The 27,597-nt window shown below is 38.5% G+C and overlaps 1 protein-coding gene across 1 annotated transcript; it reads left to right on the plus strand.

Annotated features, from left to right (window-relative positions):
- On the plus strand, window positions 1–24,301 carry impact (impact RWD domain protein). The gene is made up of 11 exons (XM_086283325.1): window positions 1–189; window positions 2,962–3,090; window positions 3,173–3,225; window positions 3,352–3,414; window positions 3,578–3,663; window positions 9,611–9,736; window positions 9,821–9,915; window positions 11,651–11,724; window positions 13,503–13,593; window positions 20,137–20,271; window positions 23,958–24,301. Exons 1-11 carry the CDS (start codon window positions 142–144, stop codon window positions 24,015–24,017), a joined length of 960 nt encoding a protein of 319 aa, XP_086139451.1. The 5' UTR covers window positions 1–141; the 3' UTR covers window positions 24,018–24,301.
- Window positions 24,302–27,597: the final 3,296 nt, after the last annotated feature.

The raw sequence follows: 27,597 nt of genomic DNA on the forward strand, positions 1-27,597 counted from the left end.
GTCAAACTGCTTTGACCAGGAAGTAGTTTCTCAGAGCTGGGCGTCAACACATAACTCATGTACGTGTGTCTTATGAGTTTTGTGGTTTACTGAATAATCAACACATTTAATATAGGTGACACTTAGTCATGAGAAGAATAAATGGCGGATATCATAACTCCGGGGGATGATGAGGATCTTCAGACTCAAGTAAGCACAAAGTACTTCCTTTTTTAATCCTCAGAAAAAGTTAGGCAATCCTGTCAGTTTGTGCGAAATGTCTTGTTTGTTGTAATATTTTCAACTGGCCTGGTGAGAGCACGTAAGCCAAATGCGGTAGATGTAGAGCTGACAGGTTGAACAAGCCCTGCTGCGTTATTTAAGATAAAAATGAATATACATGAGCAGCACATAAAAAACTTGAATAAACATACATACACAGACACACACATATACTGAAGGTTGTTCCCAAGGTGTCTGGATTCATTAACACTTTTGGAAGTGATGTTTGAAGCGCAGCAGGTGCAGCAGGGTGCACAGAGGCCACACATCAACGCAAAGTGTCAAAACAGCAGAAAAAAAGGGAAAAAAGTGAACACCATCGCAGGCATACATAATTTAATTTTTGTTGCTATACAGTTGTGTACCCACTGTCTTTATATTCAGGGAAAGTAAACATTGGCATCTAAGTTGGGAATCATAAAGAAAATAATGACATATACTGTCTTGAGATCACTAACTGTAATCTCACAATGTGTGTGTGTGTGTGTGTGTTGTCATTCAGTTTACAGCTCAGATTTGTCCCATTGCTTTTCTTCACATATTCTAAGGGGACATATTGATACTTGTCTTATTTCATTAGGTACACCTATTTAATGACTACTTAACGCAAATATTTAATCAGCCAATCACATGGCAGAAATTCATTTTAATTAGGTATTTAGACATGGTCAAGATGACTTGCTAAAGTTCAACCTGAGCATCAAAATGGGGAAAAAAGGTGATTTGAGTGACTTTGAATGTGGCAAGGTTGTTGGTGCCAGATGGTCTGCTCTGAGCAGTTCAGTAACTGCTGATCTGCTGGGATTTTCTCACACAACCACTGCTAGGGTTTACAGAAGATGGTCTAAAAATGAGAAAATATCCTGTTCTCTCTGTGTGAACGTCCCTTGTGATGCCAGAGGTCAGAGGTGAATGGCCAAGCTGCTTACAGCTGATAGGAATGTAACTCAAATAACCGCTCATTAAAACCGAGTAATGCAGAAGAACATCTCTAAATGTGCAACACACCAACCCTGCAACATTCGGCTGGTGGGGTCAGAATAAAAGCCTGGATCCCTCCTGCCATATATCACAGTTCAGGGTGGTGGTGGTATAATGGTGTAAGTGAGATTTACTAGGCACACTTTGGGCCCCTTAGTGCCAATTGAGCATCATTTAAATGTTATAACCCCTTTATGACCACAGTGTACCCATCTTCTAACAGCTGCTTTCAGCAGGATAACGCACCATTTCACAAATCATCTCAAACTGGTTTCTTGAACCTCACAACGTCACAAAATCAAATAGCCTTCAGAGTCACCACATCTCATCCAATAGTATCCACATGCTTTATGATGTGCTGGAACAGGAGAGTTGGTTGGATGTGCAGGTGGAACTGTGTGATGCTGTCATGTCAATACACACTAAAATCTCTGAAGAATATTTCCAGCACCTTGTTTAAATCTATTTCCCAAAGACTTAACACAGTTATGAAAGCAAAGGGCTTGAAACTAGCAAGGTGTAACTAATAAAATGGCTGCTGAGTGTAGATACTGTTACAATAACAGCTGCTCATATTAAGAAAGGCCAATAAGTTTTAATTATTGAGATCAATCTAAGTACAAGTAATCCCAGTGAGACAATGGCCTTCTTAAAACAGCTCTAAGGACTCAGTTTACAGCCGGGCTGGCCAATTCAATTTCCCAAGTGTACACAATTAGGGCCTAATTGTAATATTTACTCTTACCAGTAGCATTTACAAAGAGATAAAAATTAACATTGAAGTGAATTGAGTTCAACTTTTTTGCAACAGCCCAATTTCCCATGTTGCCCCTTGGAAAAATTAACTGCTCACCCTTGGTTTAGTCTTGTCTATGTATGATCAAGAATTCTCCTGCTATTATCATCTCAGACATACAGCTCTGCACCTCTGATGTTCAAGTCTTCTTTGCCTGTCAAAAAGAAACTGACGTACGCAGAGTGGCATGAGAGCTGCAACAGCTAATTTATGGCCGAGGCCAAGCTGAGGAGCTGCTCCAGGTCCCAAGGTTATTCCAAAGTTAGTCCAGAAGAGTGTAAAAACAAAAACATTAATTTGAATATTCTTATTAAATACACTTCATCTTTGCCCCTTTCACTTGGTAAGTTCCACCACAGTGATTAATGAACTCTCTGTATGTCCTCATTCACGACATCCTTGAACCTTCTCTGAGGTCTTTCTCTTTTCTCCTGCCTGGCAGCTCCATCTGCAGCATCCTTTGTCCAGTATATGCACTATCCCTCCTCTGCACATGTCGAAAACCACCTCAGCCTTTCCTCTCTTAGTTTGGCTCCAAACTGTTTGACCTGAGGTGCTCATGTACTCATTTCTAATTTTGGCATCTTCAGCTAGCATCTCTGACACAGCCTCCTGTCTTTTTGTCAGTACCAAGACCACACTCATCTCCACCCACTCCACCCTGCCTGCACTCTGTGCTTCACCTCTCTTGTGCACTATCTGTTGCTTTGGAAGGTTGACCCCAGGTATTTAAACACTTTACTGCCTCTACTCAAGGGGTAATTAATGCTTTTTTGAAGTACCTCTGTGAATCAAATTAAATGTCAGTTACACACGGATTAAATAAAGTGAGTGAAGCTTTCTGTGCATCCATGGTCCAAACAATCACCACCGAGTCTGATATGATTAATCTAATTGCTTTGTTGTTCTTTGTTCTCTCTTAGATTGAAGAGGTTGAGGCTTTGTCTTCTATCTATGGTGATGAATGGTGTGTGATTGATGAAGCATCCAGGATATTTTGCATTAAAATATCCGCCGACTTGGAGGAGCCAAAACTGACGGCGTGTTTGCAGGTGCAGAAAATTGCATATTAGTGTCCATCATGCATTTTTGTTTGTAATGCTGTTCTGATTTTTTTCCCCCTTTATTGATCAGATAATTCTCCCACCTGATTATCCAAGCGCAGCTCCGCCCATATACCAGATCAAGTAAGTCTGATTTGCCTTTCAAATTTAATATGGAAGAGCTCTGATGATTTGAAAGAACAGCATCCCACTCAACGGCCCACTCCTACTCCTACTCAATAACCCCGTGTTTGTTCTCGGCTGTTGTAGTGCAGTGTGGTTGCGAGGCCCTGAGAGGGCCAAATTGGCAAACAGCCTGGAAGACATCTATGTGTGAGTGCCTTTCATAATTTTTGACTTCATGAAGAGATACCGTAGAGGGATATTAGCCACATCAAAAGCTTTCATTGTCATTGTTTTCCATGATTTAATATCACTGTAGTTTACATGCCTCTTATTTCACCCACCCTCACATAAAAATATTTCATTTTTATAGGGAGCACGCGGGGGAGAGCATCCTCTACCTGTGGGTAGAAAAAGTTAGAGATTTCCTCGTTGAGAAGTCCCAGAACTCAGAAACAGGTGAGGTGTGAAAAAAGGAAATTCCCACTTGATGTCCCACTTTATGGCCATTTTTAATGACTCGGAATAAGACCTGACAGACCACCTCAGTCTTGACCTCTCCAGAAGTGCTTCGTTGAATTCATAGAGTTGTAACTGTAGACATTTTAGTCTCAAACTCTCAAAATAATTATATTTACACCCTGGTACAAAAATTAGTTGTTGAAGTTGTTAAAGTTGAATTCTATTCTATTCTATTCTATTCTATTCTATTCTATTCAAAAAGTAAATCATTTCCACCTTGATAGTGAATGCACTTTGGTTAGTTTTTATATAATTCATCCATGGGAACTATGTTAAGTTATGCAGAATTAAGGGTGTGGCCACTTTAGGTTACAGGGGTTTCTTCACGTTCTTGTCTGGTTTTACTAAAAGATGCTAAGGAGTCAGCTGTTCAGTTTATAGTGTCTTTCTGTGAGTATGTGTTGTTTTGGTTTCGTTTGTATCCCTTAGCTGTAAAACACTGGGGTATTGTTGTCACCCTGCTGGGTGAGCGGGTGACGGCGACACCCAAGTTTGAGAATGCTTTAGCTTCAGCTAATAACTCACCAGTTAACATATCATTAAACTGTGTTCACATATGTTAGAAAAAAACAAACAAGCAAAATACAACAAAGTAAAATAACCACTAAGGCCTCAGTCACACAAGCCTCTTGACCTGCTGGCAACTACAGAGAGCAATGTGCATTCTCTAACTGGTTGGCAAGTTATTGCTGGAAATGAGAGGGTGCTGCCCCAGAAGCCTCCTTGTCATTGCTTTGGTTGACAGGGGCCAATATTTGGTTGACAGGGGTCACCTGCCAGTCTGTAGGACGGTGTAATTAGGGCCTTACCCACCGGTGGCATTACAGCGGCTATGTCAATCTTTTATTTACAGTCTGTGTGTATGCACTGTCTCCTGTAAACTTGCACGTGATTCCTGAATACATATTAAAGGACTGAGGCTTAACAGTCTCTATATACAAACTGATGAAGTTAAAGGTGTAAAAACGACACTCCATGTGCTGGATTATAGAGTTAAATGACCCTCCTGGGCTGCTTCACCCAAACAAGCTGTATCATTTATTGCTTTTTTACAGCATATGGGTTTTGTAGGTTATTTTTGGTGAGACATGTCGGATAAATTGACTTTGAAATATCACATTTTAAGCTTAAATTTCTTATTTTATACTTGCATGTATCTATCCTTGACAGAACTGTACTCCTTTTTTTTTCTTGGCTTTTTTGTGTTATCTCATTGACTAGTTGTCTACATAGTGTAGTGGTTTACACATTCACAGGAAAAGTCATGTCAGGAAGGGTACAAACTGCCAAATCAAACATGTGGAGCCACCACATGAATAAGTGAAAGTAGCTGAAAGTAGCTCACTGTGTTATTAATCTGTCAAGTGGTGGCTGCGACTGATAAATTAGAACAGAATAGAATAGAATAGATCTTTATTGTCATTGTTCACAAAACAATGAAAAACCACTCAGCGGCTCTAAAGCTCTTTCACAACAAAAGACAAACAGCCTGCAGTATAAACATAAAATAAATAGAAATAAAGATAAACACAGTGAGGTAGCACATACAGAATAACACTGCACGGTGCAAGAGATACGAGTAAGATGCTTAAAACTAAATTTCCAGATATTAGAGGACAGTCTATTCTTACTGAATAAGAAATAGTGTTTTTTAAGGTGCTGATTTTGGTCCTGATTGATCTGAATCTCTTCCCATAGAGCAGAGGGAAGAACAGGTGAAGTCTGGTTTGGGTGTGGTACATTATAAAACAAAAGGCTTTTCTTTGGAGTCAACCAGTGTCACAGAGGGAGGGTAGAGTGGCACCGATAACACATTCTGCCACCCTCACCACCTGTCGCAAAGCCTTTCTGTTCTCTTCTATGCAGCTGACGAACCACACTGTGCAACAGTAGGTCAGGTGAGCGTGCTTTAACTTCCCCAAGAAGTAAAACCTCTGTTGGGCCTTCCCCACCTGATGGGAGATGTCTGTGGTCCCGGTGAGGTTGGCCGAGATGCAAACATAAAGGAACTTAAAGCTTGCTAACCTCTCTATTTCTTCTTTGTGTGGTAAAGGGCAGAGTAATCAGTGTGTTTCAGAAGTCCACTTTGATTTCCCTGCTATTTTTTCTTGTGTTTAAGTCCAGATTATTGGGATAATATCAGTGTGTGAGATGCCTGACCTCCTCCCTGCAGGCTTTTTCATCACAGTCATATATCAGATGGTGGTATCATCATCAAATTTTATGTGTCAATGGGAGAGCAGTCAGGAGTGAACAGCGAGTAGAAGAGGGGGCTGAGAACCCACCCCTGTGATGTGCCAGTGTTCAGGATAAGAGTATCATCCATCCTGACATTCTGGGTGCTCAGGATGTCCAGTGAACACATGCACTACTAACAGCCTAAGCTTAGGTTTGTGAACTAGTTTGTGATGGATAACTATATTTACAGCCGAGTTGAAACCCACAAACTGTGTAAGAGCTGTGTGGAGAGCTGTGATGACTGCATCCTATGTTTATCATTTTTCTTGATATGCAAACTGGCGTGAGTCGAGGTCAGCAGGGATGGCTGCCTTAATGCGAACAAGGATGAGTCTCTCAAAGCATTTATTTATAGTGGGGTTAGAGCAAGTGGGTGACAGTCAATGAGGCAGTTCATTTGACCTTTTCTTTGGACAAACTTTTTGGCAGTGGGTTTAGAAAAATGTCAGTTTCAGTCTTTCCAAGGACTTGTTTACACGATAATCCACACATTGGACGGGATCTAGACCACTGATTACCAGCAGGTCAGTTATTGGATGAACCCACTTACCCACTTGATGCTTCTTCTTTTTTGTTAGAACACTCCTCCGTTCCTAAGACAACTGTAGTGCGGTCTAAAGCTGTGATAAGATGAGGCCTGTAGGGGCATTAAAAACTCCTCAAGACTCTGAGTGACTGCGCTGAATTGAGATCGATATCAGTGTAATACCTTTGGTTACCCCGGCAGAGTCTTTTGAAGTGTAAAAAGACATAAAGGTACTCAAATTAAAGATTCTCTACAAGTGTCACACCGAATCAGATTTTCAGAAGGGGGCTTTCTTGTCTGTCTCAATTATCTAGCGCTGAGCAGCATCTATTATTGAGGCAGACGGTCTCTTTTGAGCAACAAGCTTGAAAAATATTAACTGTCCTCCCCATTGTTGCGTGTCATAATTCCCCTTTCTGCAATTCATGTGGTAATAAGTATAACTGGTCACAGCACTTCAGCTCAGGAGCGGGATTGACAGCTCATTCATTCAAAAGACAGGGACATTGTGTGCAAGAGGAAGAGGGGGATGATGAGTCTGAAGATGTACACTTCACAGAAAAGGAAATGAAAAGTGGGTAAACATGAGAAAAGACATGAAAAGTACAGACAGAATATTGTTTCTGATGATGAAGTTTGGATTCATTAGATCGCACAGGAGGAAAAAAGGTAGAAAAACAGAATTTATTCATCTAAATATAGAACATTTTAATGATTTGTAATTTTGTGTATGTGCTTCTGTCCTGTTTGTGCTGTGTGCAGGCATAGAATAAATATTGTGAACCTTTATTAGCGTAAAACATGCTAGATCCATGAGCAGCTCAACTTTGCCATTTCTTCTCTTTATTCTGGTCCTCTAAGATTTGTTAGCTTTTATTTCCCTGAAAAATATACTTCTACTACACACACAAACACACATATTAAAGTCTTTATTTGCCTTTTTATCAAATCCTATTAGGAAAAGACACACACACACACACACACACACACACATACACACACACACACACACACACACACACACACACACAAGCAACGATGGATTAATTCTACTAAAAAGTATTGTGTATGCCAAGCCTGCTGCAGCAAATCCTCTGTGCCACAGACCCCTGTTGTTGACAAGGTTGTTTTTTTAGTTCCCTTTAAAGGTACGTGCTTTTTATGACAATTTTGCATTTGCATATTTTCTCCAAGGCAATGAATTGTAGCTGATATACTCTTACAAATACTAGAGTGAGTCACACTATCGCACTTGGTGACATGTTCCACTGTCTGTTTTAAGTAGTTCATGCGTACAGAATACTCAAGAACACCTAAACAAAATGTGCTAATCCACAGCTGAATATAGTGCCCAGCAAACACACAGAGTTCTGTCATTTTTTTGAGTTAAAAATAACTTCTAAGATAAATACTAGTGGATGGAAAAAAACAAAGTAGAGAAGTTCAGACTTATTTGGCATTGCTGAGTTTAGCATCAGCTGAGTGGTAAAAGAAAATGAACAAGAGCAGCTACTTTACTACCACTAACCTCTTTAAATGGATAACTGCAGGAAGATGTAGGTCATTATATCAATAACTGAAGGAACATTTTCAAGTCAAATTTTGAAATTAATTTAAATGTATAATTATAAGCTTGTAATGTTTTTAGTCTTAAGGCTATTTAGGCTTAGAAATAATTAATTGTGATGATTTGTAGCATAGACATATGTATTTTAATGCTTTAAGTAATTAGTTCAGTTTATTATCATTCAACAATCTATATTTATCTCCATGTGCAGCTTACAGTTAATTATCATAGAGTGATAACGGGTCTAACTACATAAATATCTGCCTAATGGTTTTTATTTTGTCAGTTCTGTGTGCTGAAGAATAAAGAACCTATAAGAGACATCGTTACCTGCACTGACTGCTAATGCTTGAAAGTCCTTGGACTGCAGCTTTTTTACATGTAGGTGCTCTCACGCTAATGGAAAATTCACAGTGTGTGAAAAACACACATGTGCTCAGAGAATTCAGCTGCACTTACACTAGATGACATGGTCGTGCATTTGAGAATGACCTGAGTCTGAAGCATAGACTGTATACAAAAGAAAGGCATGGCCACTGTACCTTGGGACGACAGCTTTGGCCACCGACACCTTGGTGTTTGAAATTCAGATGCAACGGGCAAATGAATCTATGAAAAACTGACCAAGAGGGCTTTATTGTGCTGCCTGACTTCTTCTTTTTGCAATTAGAGGTGATGCGTCATACAGCTCATTTATAATAAATACAAGTTTCAAGCACTTGTACATTTGTACATGTTTCAGGCCTAAAAGCTACATGCTTCTTATAGATACATCTTATGGTTTATTAATCAGATTGGTGTGGAAGAACAGAAACATCTTTCCTGGTATTTTTAACAAGAGCATGCCCTTTTCCAAAGGCTTTCCAATTGATTTTGCTTAACAACCCATCTGGCTCGCCATGGTTATTATTAATGCATCGCTGGTTTGATATTTTCATGGGATTTACAAAAATATAGACAGGTAACAAAGCTTATTCTCTAAAATCCCAACTTTTGTTGGAGGATACTTAAATATTAATGCTGGCAGACTTTTCAAAGAGCAGATTTTATTAACTGCTATGGAACATTTATTTATGATTGTGTTGAAAGACCGCGTATAAGACATGATCTATATGTGCATAGATTATCAGCTGATGAAGGCCGTCCTCACACATGGCACACCTTTGTTTCCATAACAACAGGGTTCTAATGTCAGCACCTTTAGATCGGCTTTTGGTGTTTGATCTCTCGACATTGGCTTGTTTATTAGATGTTGTCAGATGTGTTGTAATTAATTTGCAGTCACATCCTTCCTGTTTTATCGATGGCACTTTACTTAGTCACGTTTACAGTATTCTGGTTGAAGATTATATTAGCATTATCATGCATTCACATGCCAATGTTAAGGTTATGTAATGGTAATTTGGGGATGATTTGCTCAGTAGGTGTCATTTCAGTGCCAGGCACCCTGAGACTACAGACAGCTCGGTGAAGACCTTTACAGGCATCAGGGACATAAAAAAATCAACTTTCTTATTAACATGACATAACATTTCTTATATTACCTCCTTCAGTGGAAGAACCAGAAAAAGTGAACATGACGGCTGAGAAGGATGTTGATGATGATGAAGACATTCCAGATCTCAGCAGTCTCAGACTGAATACAGAAAATGTGCACCTCTTCCTGGAACAGGCAAATGGTAAAAGCACATTTTAGTCTACGATGGCATCATTTCTGACAAAATCAGTCTCTGTCTTATTACGGATAATATTTTATCTTGTAGATGAGGAGCTGCCTCCAATTAAACATGGAAATCCGATCACAGACCGACGCAGTACCTTCCAGCCCCATTTGGCGCCTGTGGTGACTCCCAGACAGGTACAGCATGGAAATGAGCATAATAAAAAATGATATGCATAAAAAGATGGAGCTCCAACGGTGTACAGTTTGAATTTTGTGCCTCGTTTTTTTCATGAATGATGAATCCTCTCTGCAATCAACAATTCATACAAAATTCAACAGAAATACTTGATGAGTGGAAGATAATTTATATCTGAAACATCATCTGGTTCCTTCCTGCATGCTAATCTCACTCTCTGAGTCTCTGGTAACATACCAGCTTATCTTAAAAGCTTCCACCTGCTGTGAATTGCAATTTGTATAAAAATATTTACGCAGACAGCTGTCCTCTTTAGAGGACATAAACCAAATAGACGAAGAGCTGGACATCATTTCCATAATTTTATATACTGATCTGGAAGTGACTGATTTCATTTATAGATATAAAGAAAAACAAATTGGGCACGTAATTAGTTTTTTTCAACTTCAGTATAGCCTATTTTTTTGTTCTTCTAAATTGGTCAGTACTAAATGGCATAAGATAAAAGGGCTTTCATTGTCATTGCATTCAGGAGTGAGACTCCCGGTTGGTGCATATGAGAAAATATGATATTAAAAAACATTAAGGACTCCATAAAACCACTTGCACACAATATAAAGTGCTAGAGCCAATGAAGTCCCAGAGTCAACAGAGTTCCCAGTCTGCAGTAACTATTGCACAAATCTAATCTGAACTTATTTACTGTTTCTGTATACTGTGATTATCTGCAGTTGTGTCCTCTAGGGTCATTTGACCTGTATAAATATATATATATGAATATATCAGTAATCAACCCACAGTATCCATAATGAAGTCACCCGTTGGTGAACCTGTTGTGCTGCTTTCACTCTTTGCATTTTGGTGTTATGGAAATGGATGTGACCAGTGACGGTGGATTTGACTGGGTAACTGAGGGACACTGTACACTCATATGGTGGCAGCCTGTAACTTTCAAGGTAGCCCTTCCTTAAAACACACCCTGCTTTATCTGAAATTTTTAGACTAATGCGGACCATGATGTCTGAAATGTTGTATTTAAGAAGATTTGAGACTAGTGATTAACTCATTCCGACAGCATTTACAGAGGTCATCGATTAAATGGGTTATTTAAGCAATGACCCCCTTTGCCCCCTTCTGGTCATTAAAGGGAGTGCAGGTTTAAGGCACGATGCCATCATCTTTCAGAGCTGAAAGCTACGTCTGTCTGTTACATACAGTGTGTTAACTGTTTTAGAGTAACTTTTGAAGTGTTGCTGTAGCCTTTGCCAGCACAGAAGCCAACTGGCTAAATTTGGTAACTAACTCGAAGGTGACACGACGGTGACAGCACTACAAAAATGGAACAGGCAGGGGAGGCATGAATTTAAAACCAATTTTTGTCACACTGTAGTCAAGCCTCAGTTTTATTTTGAGCCTTTCAGTGTCTGTTTAATTAATACATGAGGTGATTTAGCTTCATAAACAGTTGAGTAATGCTGCTTTGTGCATTAGTCAGCAGTGTTAGACAGCATGTTGACTTGACAAGTTGTCATCTGCACAAATACAGCATCATTTTTAGTCTGACCTTCTTTTGGACATCACTGCTGTTTTAGTATACCTTCAATCAGGATTTTAGCATGAAAGCAGGTTGCCGCTAACACAGTGCTGAAAAGGAGATGCCTTGCTTCTGCAGTAAAGTCAGTGTAAATGCATCTGAGAGTGACATTTCATTACTCCCCACATTATTTGTTACAGGTTAAAATGGTCCTGGAGAAGCTGTACGAAAACAAGAAGATTGCCAGTGCCACTCATAATATTTATGCATACAGGTTAGTAATGTCACATATCGCTTATATAGTTGCTAAAAAAATGTATAAACCCTTTGTAATGCTTGGATTTCTACACTGATTATTCAAAATGTGTGGTTTGCTCTTCATCTAAGTTGTAATTATAGACAAACACATTCACACTGAAGTAGTAACAGACAAGCAGTTACTGTTTGAGTGTGGGTTGGAAAAATAATGAACCACCGTGCTAAAGACTGCAAAGTCTCAAGTGTTCCAGTAGATCAGATAAGATTGGGAGTGTGATTTGTAGACTTGTCCTTCTCTAAATGTAAAGAATGATGATGTGATGTAAACCGTGCCTTAAACATGAATTTCCCTGAACCTTAGAAGTGACATTATAGAGAAAGCATTTCTAATGCCCTGTGAGTTTTATATTCCACAGTATGAAAAACTGCTGCTTTTCTTAGCAGTTGATCACAGCAGGAGCACAATATGGAATCCTATAAGAGGTGTAAAAGAAAGCAATTGTAACAGTAAAGCATCTTCAGAGATCTGTGCAAGAAAAATAGTGAATAAGAATTTTCTAAATAGAGGAAGACCACAAAAATGTTGGGAAATTCAGCAACAAGCTTATGATGAGCTTATGATGAGACAGACAAATAGAACGAAATCAAAAAAACTAAATGAAATGACTTTGTGAACTTAGAAAAGCCTTAGTTTAAATATTTGTTAGCTGGGTAGCAAAATTTTACTACAACTTGCCTGATTAATGATCGATGAATGTGTTCATTAAGACTGAGATATCTACATGACTGTGAGCCAGCTGCTTTCAAATCCTTCTGTGTGTTTATTGTAATATCTTCACTGATTCTCCTCACACATAGCATCCGTACGATAATACTACAGTAAAATTAAACATTTTCAAACAATAAAAACTAAAGTGAAACAGGAAAATCTATTCTGGAAACCAGCTGAAACTAATCTGAACTAAAATATCACGACGGAGTACCACAGCGTGGACCTGCTTTGCTATTTCAGGGCCTGCACGTCTTGCAATCACTGAATTTAAAATTGTATCAACCAAATTTTTCTCTGAGAATTGAATGGCAGCTTATGAAAGGTTGGCTGATTCAAAAAGGCAATTACCCAAACAGCTTCAATGGGAAAAGAATAAAATTCAAGCTTTTGGATGGCAAGTGAGGGTCCAACTTAAAAGAGACATCCCAGATGTGGGTATAGAAATGTGAAATGAATCAGTTGTGATTAAAAGGACACTACAGGAAACATCTAATAAAGGGGGTTCAATCTAATAAATTAAATTAATATACATTATTTAGTTTAATATATAATGGATCTAATATAAATAAAGTATATATGTCTGTATGTGTTTACGCCCACAGTGGAGAAGAGCATGAGATAAGTAAAGATTCAAGGCTGATCTGTCTTCCCCAAAGGGCTCATTGCTGCAATTAAAGGTCAAAAAAGCACCAGAGAAAATGACGGCTTCTGACAGTACTGTGCATAATGTGAAAAGATGTGTGTATGTGTGTGTGGCCTTTCTCAGTGTGTGTTTGTGTTTTCTCAGGCATTGCCTGTGTGTGAGATGTGTGGTGTTTTTTTTTTTTAAAGTGTCGTCTAATGAGGTCGATGTTGCGTCGTTGGTGCACTGCCTGGGTGGTCATTACTCACGGGGAGGATATTGTGACATTTAGACCACTGACAAAAATGTTCCGGTGAAGAGGCTTTAAGTGTCACACTAACCACAACGTCTTAATGCTCTCCCGCCTAAAACCAAGCTGTTGTGATTCTGTCTGTTGTAGGATTTACTGCGAGGACAAGCACAGCTTCCTGCAGGACTGTGAAGATGACGGCGAGACAGCCGCGGGGGGGAGATTGCTCCATTTACTGCAGGTTATCATTTAATTAAAAAAAAATGCTGGCTTTGGTCCAACAGATAACTCTTTCAGCTTCATACCAAAACTGCATGTTATGTTTGTTAAAAAGGTAAAAATCCCCAAAGAACTAGTCAGTTAGCCAAAGCCGAATGCACAAAAGCGTCCGCCCAGTAACGGCAGCCACATTGTTAAATCTGCTGGCTGCCTTGAGCTTTCCTTTGGCTTTTGCATTGCTTAATTGGAGTCTGTTCTGCCCTGTTTATTTTCACAGTATGCATAATTTAGTTTATTTCTAAAGGACACTGACAGTTGTGTCCGATCTACATAGCCTTGCATATAGCTGAAGCTAATACCCAGCACCAGTCCCTTGATGGATGAAATTACGTGCTACCATTTACAGTTTAATATGGAAACTGCTGTGATTTTGCAATTAAGATTGTTATCAGTAAGGCACACTCCCACAATATCAACCTAAATGTTTTTCACGTAATGCACGCACTTGTAGACATATAGTATGGTAGTGGTGATAACCACCACTTATTAATATCATATTTTGCAGCATAAATTGGAAACTTGACACTTTTTTCGTGTTTACTGGCATTCAAAATAAGTTACTCTTAATGAGGGTAGCTGTTGTGACAGTTTTGACAGTTTATGTCACACCACCAAAGCAGATTAGGCCTTTTTGTTGAAAATAATAACATGTCACAGCGGGAAAGGCATAAGTGCGAATAATATGAATAAAAAACACGGCCGAATTACATTTGGCTTCTCCAGTTCCAAGGTCCTGGTATTGTAACCTATATCCTCTGTATCAGTAAACAATGGGGGCATTTTTGGGTGAGGTGTTCTGAAACTAAAGACAGATTTGATGTCATTAAGTGGTTTGAGGGTATTTTAATGTATTTTATGATTTATTTATATAGTGCCAAAACATAATCTTAATTTTCACGACACACCTTATATTGTAAGGTAGACAATGCTACAACCTTGCTAGGAGAAGCTGACTGATCCAGCGATCCAGTACGAGTGGCACTTTAAATTGGTGTGGAGAAAAAGAATACTCCCTTTTAACAGGCAGAGATCTCTGGCAGAAGGTGGGTAAGGCATCTGCAGTGACCAGTTGGGTGGTGAGAGAAAGAGAAGAGAACAAAGAGAAGCACAGAGAGACCGTGATCAACAAACAGAAAAAAAACCACACATCAGAAAGATTAGTTAATGACATGCAGTAGAGCCATCAACAGTGAATGCATGTGTAAACGAGTTGGTCAGTGCATTATGGTAGATTCCTTAGCAGACTGGGAACATCGCAGGATATTTGACTTTAACCTAAACTGTGAAATTAGCCTAATAAATGAAGGTTCTACATCTATTTCTGCTTCTCATAACAGCAAGTAAGCCGGCACTCCTGAAAGCAGAGAGCTTTATTTTCATATTATAAGGCATTTTGAGGTATAATGGAGGTTAGCATCATAAACAGTACTGTTTGTACTTTGTCAGAGAGCTTTTAGGACATACTGACATATATATTATAGCCGTGAATCCTCAAAGTCAGCATCATTCTGAAACAGGATGCTCCTAATTTTAATGATAATGTTTTTTTAATGCCTTTCAGCTTAATGGACAATAAGGATTATAGAAATGTCACAGCTTATTGAGCATGCTAGTCTCTCTTGTTGGTATAAAAATGTTTATACACTGAATGCTAGGCCTTATTTTAAATTCTGTTGCAGTTTCTTATAGCACACCTGCCATTTTTTATTGAAGTGACTTCATTTATACTTTTAATAGCACTTTTTCTAACACCTTTTCAGTCCTACCACTCAATCAATCAATCAATCAATCAATCTTTATTTATAAAGCACTTTTCATACAAAAAACAATGTAGCACAAAGTGCTTTACATAGTTAAAAACAGCCCACCCCACCCTCCAACTCACTCCCCACACTCTCATTAACATAAATGATGTGAATACACACATATCCCCCCCCCCCCCCCCCCCCACACACACACACACACACACGAGCACACTTAAAGAGTAAAAATTGGGCTGGGCCAAGTGAGGAAACACTATAACAGGGAGCCGTCTGCACCGGGAGCCGGTCACAGACCGCAGCCTCCAGGCTGGGCACACAGCAGGAGGGAGGCCAAGGAGCCCCCCAGCCAGGCTGAGAGGACCCCCAGAGACCCAGCAGCCACAGTCGATCACAGCCCCAGTGCAGAGAGCGCCCTCTGAGGAAACACTGGAGATATGACACAATAGGATATATACAGGGTAAAATGATAAAATAAATAAGAACAGGATACAATATAAATATAAATATAAATAGAGTAAGAAGATTAAAAAATGAATAAGAATAAAATCAATAAATATTAGGTAAAGTCTAAATTAATAATAGAATAACAGGATAGAATAAATAAGCATAAAATAAATAAACGCTAAGTAAAAGCTAAATTAAAAAGGTGCCTTATACTGTGAGTGTTTAATATAAGTATAATCTGTACTCCTATCACATACACACACAAACAGTAATGTGTCAAGGGCATTGGCATTCAGGACACTGAAATTCAGAATGGAGGAGCCCAGGATCGAACCACTGACCTTCCAGTTATGGCCTTAAACCACAGCCAACTGTATAGGGAGGAAGAAGTATTAATTCAGTTTTGTGAAAAGTAACCCTTCTAATAGATTAAGTAAGTAATCTACTGACGGTGTCACATAAAGCTTTAAGAATATGTATTCAAAACTCCAGTGAAAATCAATTCAGGACGTTTATAAAATTCAGACTAATGTCCATAACAGAGCGTCAAAACTGCGTCTCTTTTAAATTAGACAGGCTATCTAATGAATTTCTTTGAGCCTGTCAGGGTTGATTTTGAGACACTGAGATGATGTGATGTGGAAATACTGAAGCTGCCGGTCTCTAAGGCAGAGCCGAACATCGATTCAGAGAAGTGTACTTGCTGAGAAAAACAGAAATGAGATTGTTTTGTGTGGGGATGTGGCTGCAGTAGTATAAACCACGCTTCTAATGTTTAAATGGTGTTTAGGTTTCCTCCACTGGGAGCTATGGTCCCACTATAATAATTTCACACAGTCATTAATCCTTTTATTTCAAATATCAAAGAAGCCCTTGTCACTGGGTTTTACTGTCAGATGGCCCTATGATTCACACACACACCCACATCACACTAAAATGTGTTATTGTCCACACAGTTTTTGTTTCCCTGTAACGTTGAATGAAAGCCAGTAAAAGGTTTGTGACCAAACAAAAAGTTTCCTATAACACAAAGCTCAGCAGTGACTTGTAGTAGTTGTGTCATTACTCATTACTCCTAGGTGCTGCGTCGTGTCAGAGCTTTTCCAGATGAAATCCATGACTCGTGTCAAAGTTCATTTTCATTCATAGGATGACAGCAGTCGCCGCTGCCAGTGTGGCCCTGTTAGAGAGATAAATCACTGTGAAATGGTGCATTGGATTATCGGTGTGGATATGTCAGAAACTGAGATCTGCTACACTGAATTCAGATGAATCAAGCGCTCATATGTTCGCTTTAAAAACTTGCTCAGCCAGTCTTTGCTTTAAATTATCTTTTAAATGCTAAAAGAATTCAAAGAAAATCTAATTTACCTGCATCTGTGTTATTATATGTTCTATATTTGCTATCAAGGAAGCGCATTAAGCTTTATTTCTTCTATTCTAAAGCTTTCTTGACACCAACAGAGTGTAGCTATAATCAATATAATAATCTATATATTTATATTGAAAATAAGCAAGAGAATAATGTGAGTGATACAGGAGTGCTTCATAGTGACAGATCCAATTTTACAAGGGAGGAAAGAAGTGCTATGTGGCTCTGGAGGCTGATCTGATGCAAAGTGATGTATGAATGGAGGTGAATGAGACTTTCTCACGTAGTAGAAAAGCACTAGGTAAGAACCAATCCATTAACTATGATGCTAGATATTACGAGGTGCAAGTAAAAGCTAAGCTGCAGAGGAAATATTTTTTAGAGTGGAAAAAAAGATCATTCTTCAGTTAGGGAAAATGGTTCTGAGTTAGAGCCTTGGCCGAGCGCAGGGGCAGCTTTAAAGCTCCTCTTCGGTTTCTTTCATCCAAACAACGCTAGGCTAATTTTGCTGTCACTGTGTCCTTGACCAACGACTGGCTCACATCAGAGGTCAGTCTCCAGGCGCTGCATGGAAGCCACCCACTGCTTCTAATTGTCACGGTCTGCCTCCGCAGACCGTGCGGAAAGGTGTGTGGTGGACCCAGGTGCGAACACAAACGAGGATGCAGGAGTGGATTCCAACAAAACGAGCCTTTTATTATGGCTGATGAAAAGAACAAAAACAGAATGAGGGCAGCATACGTGTAGTACTCAACAGAAAACCTAAACTGGACAAAACTAAGGAAAGACTATGGCTGGAGGTACAGAACACAGGAGGTGGTAACACAGACGACGCGAGACAGACTGTATGAAACACAGAGACTAAATACACATGAGGGATGATCAGGGGAAGTGGCCACACATGGGAACACAGCTGACACACATGAACTTAACGACAGGACAGAAGGAGTGAAACTGAATACACTGACCGTGAATACAGACTTTCAAAGTAAAACAGGAAACATGGAGATTAGACAAGACACATGAACCGGGGAGACGTAGTACAGGGGAGATGACATAACCGACAGCATGGACTTGACAATATAAGACACGCAGACATAAACACACGAAGGGCAAGGGAGACTTAATACACGGGTAATATGTACAAATGGCTGGACTGCCTTAGTGACCCTAAACAAAGAATAAACATCAAAATAGGCTAAAACACAAAACACTGGGTCGCACGACCCAGGACCATGACACTAATATTCCTAATAGTAAATGGGGAGAATGATAAAGGAAAATCAGTGCTTTTAATCCTAAAACCAGATTGATTCAAGCTATCAGCCTTTTATAGATTTCTTTTCTAACTCGCGGGCATGAGAGCAGATTTAAGAAATCAGGTAAATTCCTGTAGCTGTCTGACCTGTAACTGGATCTGCTGTCCTCCATCTTTCTGAGCAACACAGTGATTAATCTCCTACTCGCAACACTCTCAGCATAGTGAGCAATTTACATGAAGAGCTTTTCCCAAATCTATTTTCCTCTAATCTCATTCCTCTTCATAAGGCTTTCTTCCCATTTCCTCATTTAAATGTGTGCACGCTCGCAGTGAATGTGGAAGTGTGTGGCGATGAATAAAAGTGGGATCTTATTGATAGAGCTGGCAGTCAGATGTGGATGAGTCCCTTCAAATGACAGATTGGTTTTTGTGGCAGTGCAAAGTAAAGTTCTCCACTTCATTTTAAGACCACAGTCTGGTGTTTTGGAAAATATGCCTTTTGCCATATACTGGGAATTTCATTAATCTCAATTTAATCTTTGTGCGCTCAAACTTAAGAGTTGCAGAACCTGAAGAGGAACATGGGGAAACAGTCTCAATTAAAAAGAAAAACAATCTTAAGGCTTTTCCTGTTTTATATATTTACACATTTGTTATATTGCACATCTTATTTGCAAACAAACTTTAGAGATATGAGAGTGCACCTTTGACGTTTCTGGCTGCTCCTGTAAAGCTGCTGTAGCATTTTTTTTTCGTTTTCCATCTGGAGGTATCAAGATGACAAACTGTAAACAAACTGTAAACAAACTGTAAACATAAAACTGTTATTAGACTGGTAGAGAGAGAACAATTAAATATTGAACTTACTGAATAAGGCTAATATTCACTCTTTTTTATGGGGTTTTAGTTTATGGCAAATCCCGAGGGGAACAATGCACTCGTTGGCTGCCAAGTACTTCACACATTTGCCAAATTCATGTCTGCAGTTTGGTACTGGTTCAAGGCAGGTAGCGCTGCAAAAAGCTACCTGCTGCAGCTGGACTTGACAGTTTTTGACAGGAAAATCAAAGCAATCATGTAAAAGGTGCCAAAATGCTTTTTATAGTTGAACGTTCCAGCACAGCAGGGTGATAATTATCCATATGTTCATTGCAGGGTGCAATGCCATTCATGTAGATGTAGACAGTTGATTTATTGTACTTTTTCTGAATGGTCTTTTAAACGTTTCTGTTGTTATGGTATTTTATTGCTTAGAAAACTGTCTTATTTCAGTTTTTTGAGATGATATTTAGTTTTATTGTAGTTTTTATTTCATTTGTGTTTAAGTAGAATATTTCAATTATGTGATTTAATGAATTAATTGAACATCAAGCCCTTCTGTTTCTGTCCTAATGTAAGTTAACTGTGTCCTTAAACCACATATTGAACACACGAAATTGAACGTAAAATAAATCTCTGTCTAACTCTAAGAAATTACACCACAAATACATCCATTTTAGATTTATAGGTTATTGGCTTTAGACTGGAAGCTTAGTCAGATGCATTTCATGAAGATTCATCTGTTTATTATAAATCAAATATAGTGTAAAATATATCTGATGCAGTTTGAAAACAGCTATCAAAGCTTTCAGCCAGCTCATTTTACACGTTTATTTCTCACAACAGATCCTGGACGTGCGTAATGTCATGGTGGTCGTGTCTAGGTGGTTCGGGGGCATTTTGTTAGGTCCCGATCGCTTCAAACACATCAACAACTGTGCTCGTAACATCCTGGTGGAGGAGGGATACACTGCCTCTACGGTGAGACACACTCTGAGCCTTTTACACATTGCTCTGTCATCTTCTGCTGACACATCATCAGTCAAATTTGACTTTGCTGCCAGTTTTCTGATGCAGGAGACCGCCTGGTTTCTTGTAGTTTAATTGACTTACCACCCAGTGTTCCTCCAATTATCTGGAAACAAAGAGATTGACTGCAGGCGAGGTTTTGCCTTTCTGGCATCCAAAGCAGAGTCAGAATGCTGGGGTTGTACTGTTACACAGTATAGTTACAGTGAGACGTCAGTTTATTACAAAGTGTCTGGTTGCAACATGTTCTGGAGATCAAACACGCTTTCACCGGCCTGAAGTTAGGTCCAGTCTGCTTTGAAGTCGCCTTTGTGTTCTCCAAAGTTATTCCATTGATACATGATTGACCTTTGAGTGGCTGCAACAGATAGATTAAAGGTACTGCAAACCTACATTTTTAAAAGTTTGTCCTTCTTCCAAACCCCATCAACTCACTGTAAAACTCAGCACTTTATTTTATTCCAACTTATTAGAATTTGCTGCCTGTGGAAGGAGAACTTAACACCTCTGCAGAATCACTCCATTTCATGAAGTCTACTAAAACTTTGCATAAGAATTTAAGATGATTAGATTGGATTGAAAACAAACACTTTATTTTTAGAACATGTGAAGTATGACTCAAAACTATTTTTTATGACATTCAAATAACTTAAGTCATTCAAACCTAACAAAAATCTAGAACAAGGGTCCTCCCACAGGCCAGTGCCAGAATTCATGAAAACTATACCGCTTTGTACTGTATTTCATTCGACCATTTCTATAGTAAGACACAGGAGTGGAGCATTGGGGAAATTTGTCCATACATACTAAGCTTTTTTTAATATTTCCAGATTTGGCTGGTGTGACGAAATGTAAGTCATCTTACTTACAGTTAAAAAAACAATTTTAACGGACAATTGCAAATATAATTAAAATTAACACTTGCACTTTGAGACATGAAAGTAATGTCATACCATACATTTTTTTAACACTAGTAATACACTGCTGCTTTCAAACTGTGCCCTCTGAAACTTAAGCACCAGGTCATTATAATGATCTATGTTCAGGTTGTACTGTGCTGCTAAACAGATACATTAAATCCAATAATGTATCTATTAGGCAGCACCAACTTGACACTCAGTTACCAAAGCTTTGAGGAGCCCTCATCTATATAAGGGAGGGACATGAATGCATTTAAGGAGGTTTCATCCTTGTTTTTAAAATTGGCTCTGTTTAAATTGAATTAAAAAAAAAATATCAGCTTGAGTTTAACATTGTAGCCTCCTCAATATCTCGTACTGAGGTGTAATTTGTGATTACCTCATGAGCTCATATATGACATTCTTATTTTTCACTGTGCCTGAGTATTATTCAATCAGAATCAGAATCAGAATACTTTATTAATCCCGAAGGAAATTATAGGTTGCAGCAGGCAGCATGCTAATGGCGCTTGCGCACTTACAAAGAAACCTTCTGACCAAACTTTACACAAACATCACATTAGGAAGACATGTCAGAGAGGTAGGCTGATAGGAAAAAACAACAAAAATACATAACATGAGGTGAGAGGAGGAGAAAAAAAAAACTCCACTCAGACTGAGCACCTAATGGGAGAACAGTTTGAGAACAGAAAAAATACCCCAGCACAAAAAGCACATGATTGTCAATAGACCATAGAAACACAAGATAGGCAACAGGGGCGGGTAAAGGTAAGCGAGAGCTGGTGTAGACAGTGCATCCGGTCCTCCAGCATGTCTGCGCTGGTCCAGTCAACCCGCCATCTGCCCCAGGAGGGAACAAGTATTGAGCCTCCTTTATGTTTTGAAGCCAGACTTTTCTGTAAGTAAATAGTTTTAAGGCTTTCCTGAGGTTTTTGAAAGTTTTCTTTTGAGTTTGACCATTTGTTTTTAGTTTCACCTACCTATGATTTGTTCAAACATAAAAGAGACACCAGTTTAAAGAGTGTTTACATATAACAGAAAATTTTAAATGATATCTTTAGGTGGTTTGTTGCTAGCAGCCTGTCACAAAACCACATATTTTTCCAGTTTCTTTAACTGAATCTATAAAAACAAATGCCATATTTAACAAAGACAGTGATTCCCAAAGAGCTGTTAGCCTGATAATTCTTTGGGAATCACTTGGCATGGTGTGCTGTGTGTCCTCAGAAAATTGAAGAAAACTGGAGGATAAAAGTGGCAGGCCTAAAAAAAGATTTTTATTTTCTTTTATTTTTTTAAAATCAGATGAGCAGTAGCTGAAAGCCATTACGAAATAGGAAGAAATCCAGCAAAGGCTTGACACAGGGCCTGAGAGATGCTTTGCTGAGGTCTCATCATCGACAGGGTGGCTGACATAAATTATTCTTAGGAAAAAGGAAGAAAAAGCTGAGATTCACCAAATTATAGAAGAACTCGACTGAACATCAGTGGCAACAAATTTTGTACATGTTTAAATCACTGTACCCATTTTGCATTTTCCTAGCAAAATGTAAAGAAATGAGGGCCGATTTTTGCACAGCACTATATTTCACTAAATATGGAGAAATTTCACAAATGTCCCCTTGGCGGTAGGATGGATTGTTTAAGTCAGATTCATCTCAAAGACATGATGAATTTAAAAAAAATGTCACATTAACCTCAGAGTAGCCGGTTATTTTCTGTGCCGTGTGTACACCGGACACCGGAAAGCAATAAAGAGAGAAAACGAGGAGGTCTTCTCAGCTACAGCCTCATAACGTCCCTTAAACTCATAACTGTTAAGAATTTCCTGAGTCAAGCTTTAATGATGGGTTGATGTGTATGTAAAAAATACATTTAAAAAACAGGACCCGAACCCTTGTGGCACACTTATTTAATTTCGTCTATGAAGATATGTTGGTGGAAATCTGGAACTTTTTATTCTTTGAGGAGGAAACAGTCAGTCCCTGAAATCAGTGTCCCAGGGCTCCTTCTTAACAGTGTACAGCCTTTACAAAAGTCAGCATACTTACCCAACAACCAATGAGACAATATCGAATGGGAGAAAATCATTTTTGGTAAGGTGAGTGAGATCAGTTTTGCAAAAGCTAAATCCAAAATTGCATAAAGTCTCTGAATACCTGGATAGGATTTGATTTATGAGAAAAAGAGGGGGAAAAAGAGCTGAATCAGTCTCACACCTGAGGAGGAACAGGTCACTGCCAGTTACTTTGCAGTATATGAGTCACTTATTAAAAATGGTATCAAAGCAATTTCCTGCTGTATAAAGCTCTACGCCAATATGAAAAACAAACTCAGACAAAATTGATGCATCAAGACAGACTCAGTGAACATTTGTTCACCCTGTACTATGTAACAGAGGTTCCAGAGTTCTCTACAAGTTGGCAGTCTGGATTGCCAGACTAATAATTAGCAGAGGATGTTTCCTAAAAGTACTTAGGATGGCAATGTTTTGTTTGATGCAATTACAGGAATACATTAAAACAGCATGGTGCATGTCAATCAGTACATTGCAATTTGCACATTTGCAAACACAGCGGGAGTTTTAGGCAAAAGAGTTTATCATGAGCTGTAAAGAAGCACTCAGATATTAAGCACGGAAAAAGCTCTGGCACCATTAAATAGAGTGCTAATGTAACACAATCATTCTTTCTCTAATCCTCCCCTCTTGGTTCACAGGATGAGGCCAACAAATCAGGACTAAAGACCAAAAGGCCAAAAGGCAAGAAGACAAAGTGAATTTCAGAAGAAAAATGAAGAACTTTTTTCAAGCACACGTTCAGTATTTGATGTCGAATTCAACGAAAAGCTCGTTTTTAGAAAGAGATGTGAGATGTGTCTTAGAAGACAAATGGTTTCTAGCAATTTAGTTTTCATTCAAGGTCATAAAATATCATCTGGGATTTCAAAATGACGTCTCAGATGACTGCTTTAACTCTGGAATGTATATTTTTATATTTAGTTTAAGAAGCCTCGAAATAAAATGTGTACAGTTCACATTTCATTAAAACAAATTATGGGGATTTGTGTAATGATCATGACTTTGAATGTACCCCACATGTGAAGATTGTTGATCCATGTCTGAAGAATACGCCAGTATTTTTAAATCCTCGAATTACTAATTTTTTTTCTTTTCTGCATGCACTCCCAGTATTTTTAAAATTGTAATGCTCCATCATGATGGAGATACAGTAACGAGGTTGTCCCTGCAAGCCTTAATTCATTTCCCTGTTGAATATGCATCTCAATAGCGATCTTTCACAAATCATTTCATCGTTTCCAAGAAATGCGATCATACATCACTGCTTAATAAAATGGAGTTTACTGAGTTGCAACACAGTCCACATCCATTTTCTCCAGTGCATTTGGCACACACTTCTAGCCTGTTAAATAGACATCCTTTTCACATTTTGAATGTCTTTCAGAGCATTTACCACTCATTCCCTCCTGTGAGATTTTGTCTCACCTCACCTTTTTGTGTCACTCGATCTCTGGAAAGACATTCTGCATATTAATGCTTTGAAGTGGGTTTTAAGCACCAAAGGACCACTATCTAAATATATCCAAGTCTCATACAGGCACTTTTTAATTTGGTTCCACCAGCAGAACCTGACTATTATGATGCAAAAATTTTTTTATCTGCGCTCATTATCTTCAGAAAATATAACTGATAGCATACAAATGTAGAGAGATATTTTGATTGAATGAAAGCGCAAATGATAACACATTTTAGAAAAATTTCCTCCAAGTCTGTTTACAAAGCCGCCTGCTCATTTCAGCCATTAGAAATAATTACAGCTAATTCACTTAGCAGAGTTGTTTCTCCCTGACAAGCTGTCATCACGCTGAACCCAATCATCTCAGCCCTTAATCATGTTTTTCAGGGGCTTGCAAAGAACTCAATTTCATACTCAAGGCTGAGGAGAATAATTAGAGCGCTTGGTTTCAAATTTCATCTGCACAGTCCGTACCGATACTGCCACGCAAGCCTGTTAGGTCATTGTTTCAGTAACTGCCCAAGAACATTCAGTGCAGATCATATATTTTTGCACACTGTCACCATTGAGGAATTGCAGCCATTTTTGGTACATTTTAGGTCTGGGGTATTTCTTTATGAACTTAGCTTGGCAAAAGATTTGAAGTGGAGCATTTGGAAGCTGTGAACATACAACAGACAGATGAGCTCAAAGGAATCCATCACAGAAAGAGATAACAGGAACATTTGGATTGGCAATTTGGTAAATTTGTAGAAACCCTGTACAATGTCTATCAAAGTGACAACCACTCTCCAAATGAAAAGCAATACCATTGCTCACAAGAAGAATTGCAGATATTTTATCACAAGGTGCCAAAGAGTCATCATCTTAGAGAATAGGAAAGACAGATTAGAGTTAAATAAAACGCATCTTAAAATAAAAGGTAAAGCTGTCAGAGCAGGGCATGCTTGACATCAAATTGCACTGGGTCAGTAGTGTTTACTGATGATGTGCCAGAAGCGGCGAGAAATCTGAAGAGCTATAATTTTTGCTCTCTTCAGCAAAACTGTCTTGACTGCACGTCATAGTAGCAAATGCAGTAAAAAGAGAGAAAATCCATTGTTTGGTGATGCCTTTAGCTTCCAGACGGTAAGCAATCAATGTCAAGGGTCCTTAACTGGGAAAGGTTTAGGAATAAACACTTTGTTATTATGCTCATTTGTCTTATTGCACCTAAGCTCCTGAAAACACAAGATTGTATAAATATGGAGTTCCTTATGAGTTAATGCTGTATTTTTGTTCAACACCTGTTGCTGAGATGAGAGTCGGTGTTTTAACCCCATATTCATCATATAACTGTAACTTGAACATGTTTTTACAGCCAAAAACCATTAATTTCATAAATGATGAAAAATATATGTGGACTTAGCACCACTCGTTCGATTTAGGTGTAAGACAAAGTTTGTCACCCCAGAGTTCTCAGTAGTTTTAAAAAAATGATGATTATTGACTAAATCAAATTGTTAAATATATATATATATATTTTAAAAAAGCTCATAAAAGTTTCATATAAAGTTTCAAATTCCTAATTTTTTAATGACAGATGTTGCAAAAAACTTAAAGACACCCTGAAAACTTTTCACTGATGATGTGCAGATGTAGCCTACAACCAGAGATGGGCAGTGACGCGTTACTTGTAATGCGTTACTGTAATCTGATTACTTTTTTCAAGTAACGAGTAAAGTAAGGGATTACTATCGCAAAAACGGTAATTAGATTACCGTTACTTTCCCGTAGGAACGCTGCGTTACTGCGTTACTAAAACCGTGATTTTTTGCGAGAATGTCTCACGACAGTGACGTAAGCGAGTGCGCCGTTAGTGACAACAGCTGTGTGTAGATCAACAATGGATCACATATCGATTGTGGGAGAGAGTATGAGCGTGCAGCGTTTAAAGCGTGGAAGTACTGACCTTACTTTGAGTTTGATTCCATAAAAAGTGACAAAAACACTAGTGTCCATCGTGCGTGGGAAGAAAACTTCTTTTTACAACGAAAAAAACCCCTAAACTTCCAAGCAAGCACCAAGTGCGCAACGAGGCAATGGGAAATTCACAGAGAAACTCGCTGATTCTTCAACTGACCACGGCACACCTGCACCAGGGTAAACCTCCGCCTACCGTAGTCCTGCTTTACAGGTGAAAATAGAGCAACAGGACCGCTGAGTCTTTGACTTTATTTCCTGCTGTGTTTTACTTGCATCTATTTGAAAGAGTGAGTGTAAACACAAAAAATATTTTATTTTATGTGCTGGAATGTGTAGAAAATAGGTTTAAATGTTAAACTAATTTATTCAAGTCAGAGAATGTTGCATATAATTAAATTTTTGCTTGATGCATAAAGTTAAAAGATTAAAACTGATAAAACAAGTTAAAAAAAGAGACTTTTCCATTTGATTACATTTTGTATGATGGATTATGTAGAAAAAGTAGAATTGGGCTGAAAGACCTATCGCTTTATCACCTCTTCAGGTTGTAAATCGTGTTTTTAAAAAGTAACTAAGTAATTAATTACTTTTGAAAATAAGTAATCAGTAAAGTAACGGGATAACTTTTTTGTGGAAGTAATCAGTAATTAGTTACTGATTACTTTTTTCAAGTAACTTGACCAACACTGCCTACAACTCATATTTTCTGATGGGTCTGGTTTTCACATAGCAAACAGTCTTAGGCTCATAAAATGGACAGTCTTCTTCTTTCTTTCTTTCTTTCTTTCTTTCTTTCTTTCTTTCTTTCTTTCTTTTTTTTTTTTTTTTTAATTTTTACTACTTTTTTTTTTCTTTTT

Source organism: Aulonocara sp. 'chitande type north' Nkhata Bay, linkage group LG23 (genome assembly GCF_057382095.1).
Source record: "Aulonocara sp. 'chitande type north' Nkhata Bay isolate Kocher_YH1m ecotype deep benthic linkage group LG23, A_spYH_male_GT1.1, whole genome shotgun sequence".
Lineage (NCBI taxonomy): Eukaryota > Metazoa > Chordata > Actinopteri > Cichliformes > Cichlidae > Aulonocara > Aulonocara sp. 'chitande type north' Nkhata Bay.

Bases quoted from the DNA above. Each gene is read 5' to 3' on its own strand.
- impact (XM_086283325.1), top strand. From the start codon at position 142: ATGGCGGATATCATAACTCCGGGGGATGATGAGGATCTTCAGACTCAA. The intron at 11,725-13,502 runs GTTAGTAATGTC...TGTCTGTTGTAG, and splicing joins CATAATATTTATGCATACAG to GATTTACTGCGAGGACAAGC. The intron at 13,594-20,136 runs GTTATCATTTAA...TTCTCACAACAG, and splicing joins GATTGCTCCATTTACTGCAG to ATCCTGGACGTGCGTAATGT.